We start from the raw sequence: 13,024 nt of genomic DNA on the forward strand, positions 1-13,024 counted from the left end.
TCACAAGCTATTAACAAAACACTAAATGTACTAAATGAACCGTTACTCCTTTATAAAATCATGTTGCACAGTTGAAGTCACAAGTTGTTTAGGATGGCTGCTTTGTATATGACACATAACTTTTTCAATTTTTTAACAAATAATTCAGAATTAACATATACCATTTTGACTATGCATTTAAATAGCTCTAAAAATTCCAGAAATGGAATGATGTTTTAGAAGTGACATTATTTGAGTTAATTGGAGGTGTACATGTGGACGTATTTATGCTCTATCTTCAACTTCAAGGCCTATGTGCAGATTTGCTTGACATCATGGGGAAAATGAAAAGATATCAGCCATCAGAGAAAGAATTGTAGACTTTAACAAGTTTGGTACACTTTTGGGAACAAATTTCTCTTCCATTATTGATTGTATGTTCATAAATTAATATGCAAGTATAAAAACCATTGGATCATTCTGCCATAATACTGTTTAGGAAAGAAAAGCATTCTTTATCATGAAAGTACAAATAAATCCAATAATTGCAAATGACCTTGTGTAGATGCTTGAGGGAGCAGGTACAAAAGTACCTATATAAACAGTTAAACAGTAAAACATGTTCTGTATTGACATGATCTGAAAGGCTGCTCAGCAAGTAAGAAGCCACTGTTCCAAAACCACTATAAAAAGCCAGGTTACAGTTTGCAGCTGCACATGGGGACAATAATCTTACTTAACCCTTTGATGCACAAGCTAAGCAAACCCCTTCTAATGCACAACATGGGTCAAAAATGACCCATATTCATCCATTCAAGAATATTTTCATATGCACATTTGTCAGTTGTTCATGTATTTGCTGTCTTAGCTAATAAAAGCTATCTATACTAGAATATGTAAACAGCTAGCAAGCAAATAGTATTGGACATATTCAAGATTCAAGAGCCTAATCTTTGGTTGTCTTTCAAAAGATCAGTAAATATGAGGTTTACTTGCAAGCCAAGGAATACCATTTCAACCATAAAGCATAGGGGTAGCAGCATCATGTTGTTAGGAGGGACTGGTGCACTTTACAGAATAGATGACATTATGAGAAAGGACAGTTTTGTGAAGAAATTAAAGGAAAAACCAAGACAGAACTTAAAGCTTGGGTGCAAATGAGTCTTTGAAATGGACCATGACCCCAAGCATACTTTCAAAGTAAAGACAACATAGTGAAGGTAACTGTGGCCATCACAAAGCCCTGACCTCAGTCCCACTGAAAATCCATAAACAGACCTGAAAAAGTGTGTGTGTAAAAATATGGCTAAAGTGTATGTAAACGCTAATCGTACGTTGACTTCAGATGTACATAGCTGAAGTAATGTGAAAATTTACATAATTCTATGATTAAGCATTCTGCAAATAATCTTTACAATTAATTACTACTGATAATAGAAACTGTGAGTTTCTAAAGCAAAATAATTATATATACAGATCAGCCATAACATAAAAACCACTGTCCATTTTATCAGCTCCACTTACCATATAGAAGCACTTTGTAGTTCTACAATTACTGACGGTAGTCCATCTGTTTCTCTACATACAATTTTAGCCTGCTTTCACCCTGTTCTTCAATGGTCAGGACTCTCCCAGAACCACTACAGAACAGGTGTTATTTAGGTGGTGGATCATTCTTAGCACTGCAGTGACACTGACATGGTGGTGGTGTGTTAGTGTGTGTTATGCTGGTATGAGTGGATCAGACACAGCAGCGCTGCTGGAGCTTTTTAAATACCGTGGTGGACTATTCTCAGTGAAGTGTTTAAACACTCAATCAGCATTGCTGTGTCTTATCCACTCACACCAGCACAACACACAGTCACAATATGAGACATCTTTACTATGAATCTAGCTTGTATTAAACAGAAAATTACATTTTTATTAGTAAGTAATTAGTTATTAGTAAGCAGGCACGTGCACAGATATCTTTGGGGGCAGGTGCTCAAGCCAAAAAAAAGGGCACCCATCGCCAAAATTATTAATAAAAAAAAAAAAAAATGTAGTAGGATATTTAACTTATATTTTTATTTTGTTAACACAATCAATACACATCTAATCAAATAACTCAAATGATTAAATTGCATAAATAAATAAAAAACAGGTAAAAACAAGGCCATATTGTGCGCGCTTTTTCCCTCATTTGCTTTGATGGTAGATGGCCTAATCCAGGATAAAAGAGAGCTGCCACCCTGAGCTGCTTGCTGTAGTTCCTTTTCTTTCTGCTTTTGTAACCTTTCTTTTCTTGGCATTATGCTGCAAAATTTGTAAATGAGATAAATAAATGTTGTGCATAATAATCAAGAGTGACTTACTGAATCTCCATAAAGGGGAAAACACAGTATACATCATTTTACTGTTTTCTGAAAGAGTAGAAGCATTACACTAATAATATACTATTACTAGTATCAATTTACCTCACCAGACTGTCATGTAGCTCAACTTAAGACCTACCTTTGATTTCAAATCAGAAACCCACTTTGGGTAGTTAATGTTAACAATGGGCCTATTATTATGCCAATAAAATCAAATAGACAGCTAAATAACATTTTCCTATTTATTCATCATTTTTTTGTATGCTGTTCTATATCATAGAGCATTATATTTAGCCGTCTACATATATTAGTTTGTAATGTTAATTACCTAGCAAAATTATTCCTCATTTGTAAACCTCAACTGTTGAAGTATAAATGCTTGCATGAAAATAACTCCTTGACTAAAGGTGACTTTTCCTACACAGCGTTCCTACACAAGTAATTTTTATTTTTAAATATTGATGAATGTAGAAAAAAATTGGGCTCCAGCAGAAAGGGCACTTTTCTCATCCAGGACAAAAGGGCAGGTGCTTGAGCACTACTAGGGGTCTATCTGTGCACGTGCCTGTTTGTGATCCATAACGTGTGCTTACATTCACATATTTGTTTCAATTCATAAATTGCTACTTTGTATACAATGTAGTTATCAATATGCAGTCGGTTTAGTTTAGGATTTTGTAGCTTTAAGAAACTTTAAAAAGGACAGTGATTTAGGAAAACTGCAGTCCATTACTGACTGTTCCAGTGCAACAAACTCATCCAGGACCAATCTACAGTAGTTTTAAACACATTTGTGAATTTTACACTCAATTATGTTATATTTAGTAAAACAAATAATTTCTCTTCAATATAACATCTATAAGGATTAAAGGAGGTTACCTTTTCATTGATGGAGAAGATGTTGAAGTGGTGGACAGCTTTTTCTGAACAAAGATCAGAATTGTCAAGGCTATGATCTTTTCTCTGGTTCTTTATTATAATTATGTGATATTTTGCGAGGTTTGATCTTGCTGGTGTGTGAGGGTTTATAATCTTTAGCTTTGTCCATACTGAGTCACATGATGGGCATGATTTCTTAACATTTCAGAGGAGGTGTTTTTTCTGTTAAGAAATCTGGGGATTTCTTTTAAGTGTGTGTGTGTGTGTGTGTGTGTGTGTGTGTGTGTGTGTGTGTGTGTGTGTGTGTGTGTGTGAGAGAGAGAGAGAGAGAGAGAGAGAGAGAGATGAGTTACACAGAGAGTGAAGACATGTATAAGATGAGCTCCTGATTTTATTTAGTATTTTTGTTTCTGGAGTGAGATAAATTTTAGTAAAACAGTTAATATCTACAATAATCTTAAATGTAATATTAAAGATAAGTCTTTTTTTTTTTTTTTTTTTTTTTTAAATAACTTGATTAGGCAAAACCTGATAAAATAATAACATATCTGGACAGAATCTTACCAAAAACAAGGCAACTTCAAAAGAAAAGAAGAAGGAGAAAAGATAACACAAAGAAGAAGAAAATAAGGTACAGAGGATTTAACATGTATTAGGAAGAGGAGGAAAAAGAAAAGTAGAAACAAAGGCATATAAACAGGAATAAGGACAGCATTTCCACAAAACCTGGACAAATCTGCTCTGCTTCTGCACACTGAGGGTAGGAAATCTAAGCACACAGTCCTAAACTGCACACCCACATACCCTCTACAAAAAAGGATTAGAAAACGGAAGATAAGACAGCTATAATTTATTTTCTAAAGGCTTACTGTGCTAATTGTTTATTAAATTGCTATTGTTTTGCTGAATGTGACAGTTAATAACAGTTAAACTGCCAGTATCATTCAAATATTGATACCTTTTAAAATGGCCAATGAGGAGACAGTAACAGTAGCAACAGTAACAGCAACAGTAACAGCAGTAGCAGTGAAGCCCCGCCTCTTTGAGTTTCCTCAGGAGGTTCAGACAGAGAATAGCAGACAGCAGTACAAGATCAAAACTCAGAAAGAAAACCCAGATACTCTGTTTAAAGACTGTGGTCTAAATAAAGGGAAAAACACCACCAACAACCTACTCTTCTACACAAACCACACCGAAGACTGGCACTCTGCCATCTGTTCTCATTTTAAACATGTCACTAAACGTGGTATCTGTAAGGGACGTCAAATTTATGTATTTGAAGACTGTGATAAAAATGCAGAACACAGATTTTTAACTATAAACCTGTACCAGACAGGTACTATCATGATTCAAGGTAGTGAACATGCACTGGGAAAATTCGCAGATGTTTTTCCATCAATCAGAAGCTTGTGTCTCAGGGACAGTCTGAACCCCTCCTCTGAATTACATACCACTGAGAGAGACACAGAGTCAGGTAAAAAACCCTGCACCATCCCTCCACCGAGCCCACACCTCAGCACCACTGTGACCCAACTCAGAGACAATCTAGCTCTGTTAGAGACCGAGCTGATAGAACTCAAAGAACACTTTTTTTAATCACAACATCCCCAACCCAGACACCGAGCTCAGAGACCAAATCAACCAAATTAAAAACCAGCTAAAAGTGACTGTACAGGATCTGAAAGGAGAGATTAAGAACCTACACCAGGACAGGGAAAAACTACAAAATGAGCTGAAGGAATATAAAGAGAAAGCAGAAAAAGAACAAATAAACATTAAAGCAGAGCTGTCCAGAGAGATCTCGAACCTCAGACAGGAGCTGCACAACAGAGACTCCATTAAAAGGACTTCCCCTGGGCCTTTGTCACAATCTATCCTCGGACCCTCATCGCAGTCCGCCCCTGAGCCCTCACCTCAGCCCACTCCTGGGCCCTCAACACTGCCCAATGCCAAGACCTCATCTCAGCCCACCCACTGGCCCTAATCACAGCCCAACCCTGGGCCTTCAACGATGCCCATCGGCAAGCCCTCATCTCAGTCTACCCCTAGGCCCCTAATGCCGTCCACCCAACCCTCATCACAGCCCACCCCCGGGCCCTTATCACAGCCCACCCCTGGGCCCTCAACGCTACCCACCGCCAAGCCCTCATCCGTGCCCACCCCCGGACACTCACAAGAAATGCCCACATCCCCACAACACCAGCAGAATATCCAGCCAGGAACTCACACAAACACAGAAGTCGTCATACTAATTGATTCAAATGGCAAATTCTTACAGGAGAAAAACTCTTCCCAGGATACACAACATAAAAAATTTGGTGTCCAAGAATAAAAGATGTACACCAAATCTTCCACAAAAATGCCCTAATTCAGCCCAGTTATATAATCACACACAGGCACAAACGATTTAAGAATAGAACAGGAACGTGTTGGAGCCTTGATGTGCAGAGCTGCAGAAAGAGCTGCAGAGACCTTCCCCAACACTAAAATCATCATATCAACCCTCCTACCACGCAAAGACTTCCACCCTGACACCATACAGAAAGTAAATTCCTACACCTCCAGAGGATGTGCTCTCATTCCTAATGTACACCTCGCTCATCACACCAATATTACACCCCATCACCTATACGACCATGTGCACCTGAACAAAAACAGTGTTAAAGAATTCGCCAGAACACTAAAGGATGCAGCACTGGGCAGACACACACCTACTCACACAGCGGACCAACAGAGAGGACAACTCCCAAAGCTACAACGACAAACCTACAGCTACAGCACACCCATCAGACGACCACCAACACAACCGCTTTTTAAAAAAACTCAAATGGGACACAACTTAAAAAAACAAAGCATACCTCAACCTACTCAGCGCTCTCACCTGACCAGACCGGCACCAGGCAAATTACCATCACTTCAGCCTGGACTACTGACAACTCCACCAGCTCACCGGCACCAACCAAAGCATTCAGAACCAGCAACACCACTCCACCTCACCCGGACTGAACAAACACATCTCAGCTATGCTCAAGCACTCATAGGACCACAACACACTGACGAAATGGGTGAGATCAAACAATTACTGCAGTACATTTGCAACAAACTGGTTTAAAAAAAAAACTGCCCTTTATGTATATATGATTGTTTGACTGATTTGTCTCATTCTGAAATGAAATAATTATAAATGACTTCACTCACCATCACCACGTGGAATATCCAGGGGCTAAATTCCTCAGCCTTTGGTATAAAAAGTTTACACCCTGAATTACACAAACAGATAAAACACCTTGACATTATCATTCTACAAGAGACATGGTGTAGGGCTGATACGGTCACTTACTGTCCTCAAAACTACAGGGAAATTCTAATACCCTCCCAAAAACTGAGCACAGTGCACCAGGGCAGAGACTCTGGGGGGCTCATCATCTGGTATAAATCAAACCTACATAATTTCATAGACACAATAAAACAAGCAAAATACCACATCTGGCTTAAATTAAACGAATCTATATTATCATCACAGAGGGACTTATTCCTTTGTGCCATTTACATCCCTCCTTCAGAGTCTCCATACTACTCAAATGATATATTTACAGAACTAGAGAGAGAGACGAGCCATTTCCAGGCCCAGGGAAATGTGCTCATCTGTGGAGACCTGAATGCAAGAACAGGAACACAATCAGACACTTTAAAAACACACGGAGATCACTTTATTAAGAATAATATGTTCCTTAATAATCATTCCTCTTCCATTTACAGGAATAACTATGACATTGGGATAAACAAAAACGGAAAAGACCTCCTGCAGCTCTGTCGAAGTCTGGGTCTGTACATTGTCAATGGTAGGATACGAGGGGACTCTTTAGGAAGATACACGTATTGCTCATCTCTTGGGAACAGTACAGTAGATTATATGGTAACAGATTTAGACCCTTTCTCTCTCAGTGCATTCACTGTCAAACCACTAACCCCTCTGTCTGATCACAGCCAAATTACTGTGTTCATTAAAAAGACAGAAACTAACCCCACCACACACACACGGCCCAGTAAGCTGTACAACATCCCCAGATCCTACAGATGGGCCGAGAACAGCGCAGAAGAGTTCCAGAAAGCAATCATCAGCCACCAAACTCAAACACTCTTAGATAGCTTTCTGGACACTGCATACACTCACAGTAAAAAAAGGAGTAAATCAGGCAGTCCAAAAAATTAACCTAATCTTTAGAAGAACAGCAGAGAAGGCAAAACTAAAACTTAGATCTACACTAAAACCCAAATTAACAAAAGATGACAGCTGGTTTGATAAAGACTGTCAACATTTACGAACAGAACTCAGAACATTATCAAATCAAAAACACAGAGACCCAAACAACACTAACATACGACTTCTTTACTGTGAAAAGCTTCGACAATATAAACGTACACTCAGAACCAAAAAAGCACAACACACAAACAAACAACTGACACTAATTGAGGAGTCAATCAACACACATCAATTTTGGGACAACTGGAACAAACTAAATAAAAGAGAATTAGAAGAATTAGCCATTCAGGATGTTGATATATGGACAACCCATTTCCAATCACTATTTAAAAACATAAAATTCAACACAAATTCAGAACAAAATGACATCAATAGAAGACTTATAGAACTTGAATTGGCTATTAAAGATAATCAAAACCCTTTAGACTCCTCCATTACTGAGCAGGAACTCCTTAATAAAATAAATAAATTAAAACCAAAGAAATCATCAGGACCTGATGGAATCCTGAATGAAATGATTAAACACAGCAGTTCCAAATTTCGATTGGCCATTTTAAAACTCTTTAACCTGGTTCTGAGTGTAGGTTCCTTCCCTGAAATCTGGAATCAAGGTCTCATAACACCAATTTACAAAAGTGGAGATAAATTCGACCGTAATAATTACCGGGGCATCTGTGTGAACAGTAATCTGGGGAAGTTATTCTGTAGTATAATTAACTCAAGGTTTTCAAGCTTCCTTATTGAGCACAATGTCCTGAGTAAAAGTCAAATTGGATTTTTACCAAATTACCACACAACTGATCATATTTACACCCTACACACCCTCATTGAAAAATATGTAGTTCAAAACCATGTAAAAATATTTGCCTGCTTTATTGACTTTAAAAAGGCTTTTGACTCAATTTGGCATCAAGGATTGTTTTACAAACTATTAGAAAGTGGTGTAGGGGGTAAAACATATGATCTTATCAAATCTATGTACACAGAAAACCAGTGCGGAATAAGAATTGGCAATAAACAAAAAAATTTTATCTCTCAGGAGCGTGGAGTGAGACAGGGCTGCTGTCTGAGCCCAACTCTATTTAACATCTATATTAATGAATTGGCCTCCATGTTAGAGCACTCAGCCACGCCCGGTCTCACTCTACACGACTCAGAGATTAAACTCCTGCTGTATGCAGATGATCTGGTCCTGCTGTCCCCCAGCGCTCAGGGTCTCCAGCACAAACTGGACCTGCTGCAGCAGTACTGTCAGACCTGGGCCCTGACAGTCAACCTCAAAAAGACTTTATTATGACCTTTTAGAAAAGATCCAGATCTCAGGGAACCAAACACACATTTAAATTAGGACATCATGAAATTGAACACTCTAAAAACTATACCTACCTTGGACTAAACATTAGTTCATCAGGAAACTACAACCTGGCAGTGAATGAACTGAGAGAAAAAGCACGCAGAGCCTTCTATGCCATAAAAAAACAAACTTCTGTAGAAATCCCAATCAAAATTTGGCTCAAAATATTTGGCGCAATAATTGAACCAATTGCCCTGTATGGCAGTGAAGTGTGGGGCCCGCTTACACACCAACAATTTAACAAATGGGAACAACATCCAATTGAGACCCTGCACACAGAATTTTGTAAAACAATATTAAAGGTGCACAGACACACCACCAACAATGTGTGCAGGGCAGAATTAGGCCGATACCCACTTATTATTAATATACAAAAAAGGGCAATAAAATTCTGGAATCATCTCAAAGAGAGCGACCCACACTCGTATCATTACAAAGCTCTGCAATACCAAGAGCTGAGCAAAGATACCAGTCCCCTCATCCAACTGGTCCTGAGTCACTGCATTAACACACCATTAACACATACTAACACACCACTAACACAGACTAACACTATTAAGACTCAAGACCAGAACCTAATCAGAACTGATCAAATTACACATGAATTAAAGATAAACTATTTGGCCTATTGGGAAACACAAACTAAACTCCAAAGTAAACTACAATGTTATTTGGCTCTAAATAGACAGTATAGTGTGGCAGATTATCTCAGCACTATAACTGATCCAAAACTCAGAAACAGCTTGACAAGGTACAGACTCAGCGAACACAGCCTGGCCATCGAGACGGGACGACACAGACAGTCCTGGATGCCCAGAGAGGAGAGAGTGTGTCAACACTGCTCTTCAAACCAAATAGAGACAGAGCTGCACTTCCTCACTGAATGTACAAAATACACACAAATTCGAATTTTTTTTTTTACCAAAATCAACAAAATTATCCCCAATTTTAATTCTCTCTCAAACCCTGACAAGCTGCCCTACCTACTGGGGGAGCACAGAGCGAGCTGCACACTCGCAGCTCTCTACTTACACACCTGCCACCAGGTGAGGGACAGTGAGTGACCTTATACTGTATCCCATACACACTCACACATACTCGCACACACACATCATCATACACACACCATACACACACACCATCAAATGCACGCACACGCGCACACACACACACACTTACAAATACTTTTTCCACACATACATATACACACTTTATATACTTGTTCTAATTTGTTTATGTTAATTTTTTAAGGCTAATTACTAAGGTTATTGAACATCCTTTAAATTAATATGAATGTTTACGTATGCAATTATTATTATTTTTTTTTCATTTATTATCTAGTTTGTAAATGCGCTTTGGCAATACAAATGTGAATATTTGTCATGCACTTTTGAATTGAATTGAATTGAGAGAGAGAGAGAGAGAGAGAGAGAGAGAGAGAGAGAGAGAGAGAGAGAGAAATGCTCTATTTACTTATTACTATTATGCACAAGGACTTTTTGTAGGGTGTAGATGTAATGATGTAGATGTAAATAGGCTATGTAGGTTATGTTGGAAGGGCCCTTCTGTTGACTGCTTTTGTATTTTCTTCTTTTGACATGTTTTAATGTTCATTAGTGATTGTAGAATAGTGTGTTCAGATCCCATTTCCCACGATTGGTTTAGATCCTTCAGTATTTTCATTCAAGCATTTTAACATGTTTCAAAGCTTCAGTAATCAACTATTACCAGTACCAGTGTGGTCAAGTGAACTAATATTAGTTACTAATATTACATTTGTCTAAAACTACTCATTACCAAAGTTTAACAGTGTCAAAGGATTATTATTACTTACATTATGTGGATTCTACTGAAAAAAAAGACACAACAAAGAGTGAAAACCAGTGCATGTTAAATTTTTTTTGTTACATTTAAAATGCAAAACCCACTGACGATAAAATAAATTTGCCTATTTACTCAATAAATCATTGACTTATTGTTGACTCATTGTTGGGTTCTTTTTCTGCATCAGTCCTTCACATTTTTAGGTAATTGTGTTTTAAAACCCTATGTTCACAGCACCAAAGGAAAAACGGTAACTGCTGATAATAATAATAATACTAACAGTAATAGTAATAAAATAATGGTAATAATGGCAATAATAATAATAATCACAGACTGAGGCATCATGGTTAGTTGTTTGTCTTCTTATTAACTAATTATCACATTTATAAACTGTTGATAAACTTAAAAAAAAAAAAGAAATTATGTTGTAAACAGTTGAAAACAGTTAAATAATCCACTTTTTAATACCTACTTATGGATGTGTATCACATTTTTGGGGTAAAACATTGATTGTTACAGAATTCTGAATTGATATAACTGGAATATTCTGGTTTCTACAATATTTTCTAAAATAGCAGCATTTCACCTCCTGACAGATGCTCCCATGTCACTTTTAAACCCTTGCAACTCATCCAAAATGCAGCTGCTCTCCTGGTTTTTAACCAACCTAAACCCTGCCACATCACCCCACTGCTGCATTCTCTTCACTGGCTTCCTGTAGCTGCACGCATTCAGTTTAAAACACTGATGCTCGCCTACAAAGCCTAAAATGGACCAGCCCCAAGCTACCTTCGAGGTCTAATAAAACCCCGCTCTGTACGACACAACCTCCGAGCCACTAGTCTCGCTCGACTTGATCCTCCAGCCAGAACTCGAGGAAGACAAGCATCAAGGTTCTTCTCTGTACTTGCACCCAAGTGGTGGAACGAGCTTCCCTTGTCTGTCATCTTTAAAAGATGATTAAAATCCCACTTCTTTACTAAGCACTTAAGCTGACATGTACTTACTTACTCACTTACCTACTAACACTCTTATTCACTTCTTGCAAAAAAAATTCTAACAGGGTTGTCATCAGATTTGTATTCTTGAACTGTTGTCCACTTAAACTAGAGTAAGGAAATGTTCACTATGGAAGCATTTCTGTAAGTCGCCCTGGATAAGAGCGTCTGCTAAATGCCGAAAATGTAAAGGTTTAGTCCATGTTTGTTTTTGTTTTATTAGGATTTTAACGTCATGTTTTACACTTTGGTTACATTCATGACAGTGTAACCAATCTGGTAGTTACTCATTACACAAGATTCATCAGTTCACAAGATTATATCAAACATAGTCATGGACAATTTAGTGTCTCCAATTCACCTCACTTGCACGTCTTTGGACTGTGGAGTTATACCTCCACTGTTTGTGATGATGAGTGCGCAACCAAGCACAAAGAAACAAAAAATTCGGGCAAGAACACTGCAAAGACGCTGTTTCATTCATATGTGGAAGAAGCTGACGGAGAAATTTAAACCCTACAATCAGACATTCATATGAAGTTAAGGGCCTCTGCTGGAACTTGCTTGCTGAGGAAAAATATCCAAACAAAAATTGGCCACATATTTGACAGCATTTTTGGATCAACCTACTTGTGTGAAACAGCCCTTTTCCACAAGAAAATAATTCTAAAAGTCTAAATATCCGTCCACCCTTACTGATGAACATCTAGAAGCTGCTTTAGAACTGGCATCAGCAGCTACTGTCCAGACTACAGAAACCTGACTGACACCATTCAGTGCAAATCATCAGAATAAAGTTAGTATGATTTTTCAGTCTCTTGCCCTGTAATGCTGAATACTTTTTAAAAAGTAGATCGCGATGATTTGTCGACTAAAATAGTAGATCTCAAGCCCTGAAAGTGTGGGCACCCCTGGTGTAAAACATGACGTTAAAATCCTAATGACAAATAAACCTTGCCTCAGGTACATCTGTAAAAAAGCTCTGCACTCATTATGTTTCTTTTCTTATCACACTTATTAATTGTTTGTTTGTTTATTAGGATTTTACTACCATTAATAGTAATAGACACTACATTCACAGAATTGGGTCTATTTTCCTGCTGCATTGTACAGTATAATTCTTCTGTATTAATAAATGTGCCATTAAGTGGAGTGGTCCCTAGATGTAAAGGCTAAGAATATAATGCATTTAGATTGTACTTTGTCCAGTTTATAAACTCCTTACCTAGTTACTAAAGAAAAATTTATGATTGTTCCATTGTTCTGTGTTTCAGGCGGATGGTGTTAGAACCTGTTCCTCAGGAGTTCTACGTGTGTTTCCATGATTCAGTACCAGAAGTGCCTACAACTTCACAATAATAAAAACTTGTGG

General features: G+C 37.9%; 1 protein-coding gene across 2 annotated transcripts; it reads left to right on the forward strand.

The window, feature by feature from the left end:
* The first annotated feature begins 3,760 nt into the window (after positions 1-3,760).
* On the forward strand, positions 3,761-12,996 carry LOC134312420 (uncharacterized). Of its 2 annotated transcripts, none has more exons than XR_010011547.1 (2): positions 3,761-3,972; positions 12,927-12,985. XR_010011547.1 is itself a non-coding variant. In XM_062994349.1 (2 exons), the coding sequence occupies exons 1-2, from the start codon at positions 5,653-5,655 to the stop codon at positions 12,938-12,940; spliced, it is 639 nt and encodes a 212-aa protein (XP_062850419.1). In that variant the 5' UTR covers positions 5,613-5,652; the 3' UTR covers positions 12,941-12,996. The 2 variants fall into 2 exon arrangements, 1 of the variants encoding a protein (XP_062850419.1); XM_062994349.1 differs by lacking the exon at positions 3,761-3,972 and adding an exon at positions 5,613-6,277 and having other exon boundaries at positions 12,927-12,996.
* Positions 12,997-13,024: the final 28 nt, after the last annotated feature.

The sequence above is a fragment of the Trichomycterus rosablanca genome, chromosome 4, assembly GCF_030014385.1.
Source record: "Trichomycterus rosablanca isolate fTriRos1 chromosome 4, fTriRos1.hap1, whole genome shotgun sequence".
Classification (NCBI taxonomy): domain Eukaryota; kingdom Metazoa; phylum Chordata; class Actinopteri; order Siluriformes; family Trichomycteridae; genus Trichomycterus; species Trichomycterus rosablanca.

Excerpts from the sequence above, each read along its gene's own strand:
- LOC134312420 (XM_062994349.1), top strand. The coding sequence starts at position 5,653 with ATGTGCAGAGCTGCAGAAAGAGCTGCAGAGACCTTCCCCAACACTAAA.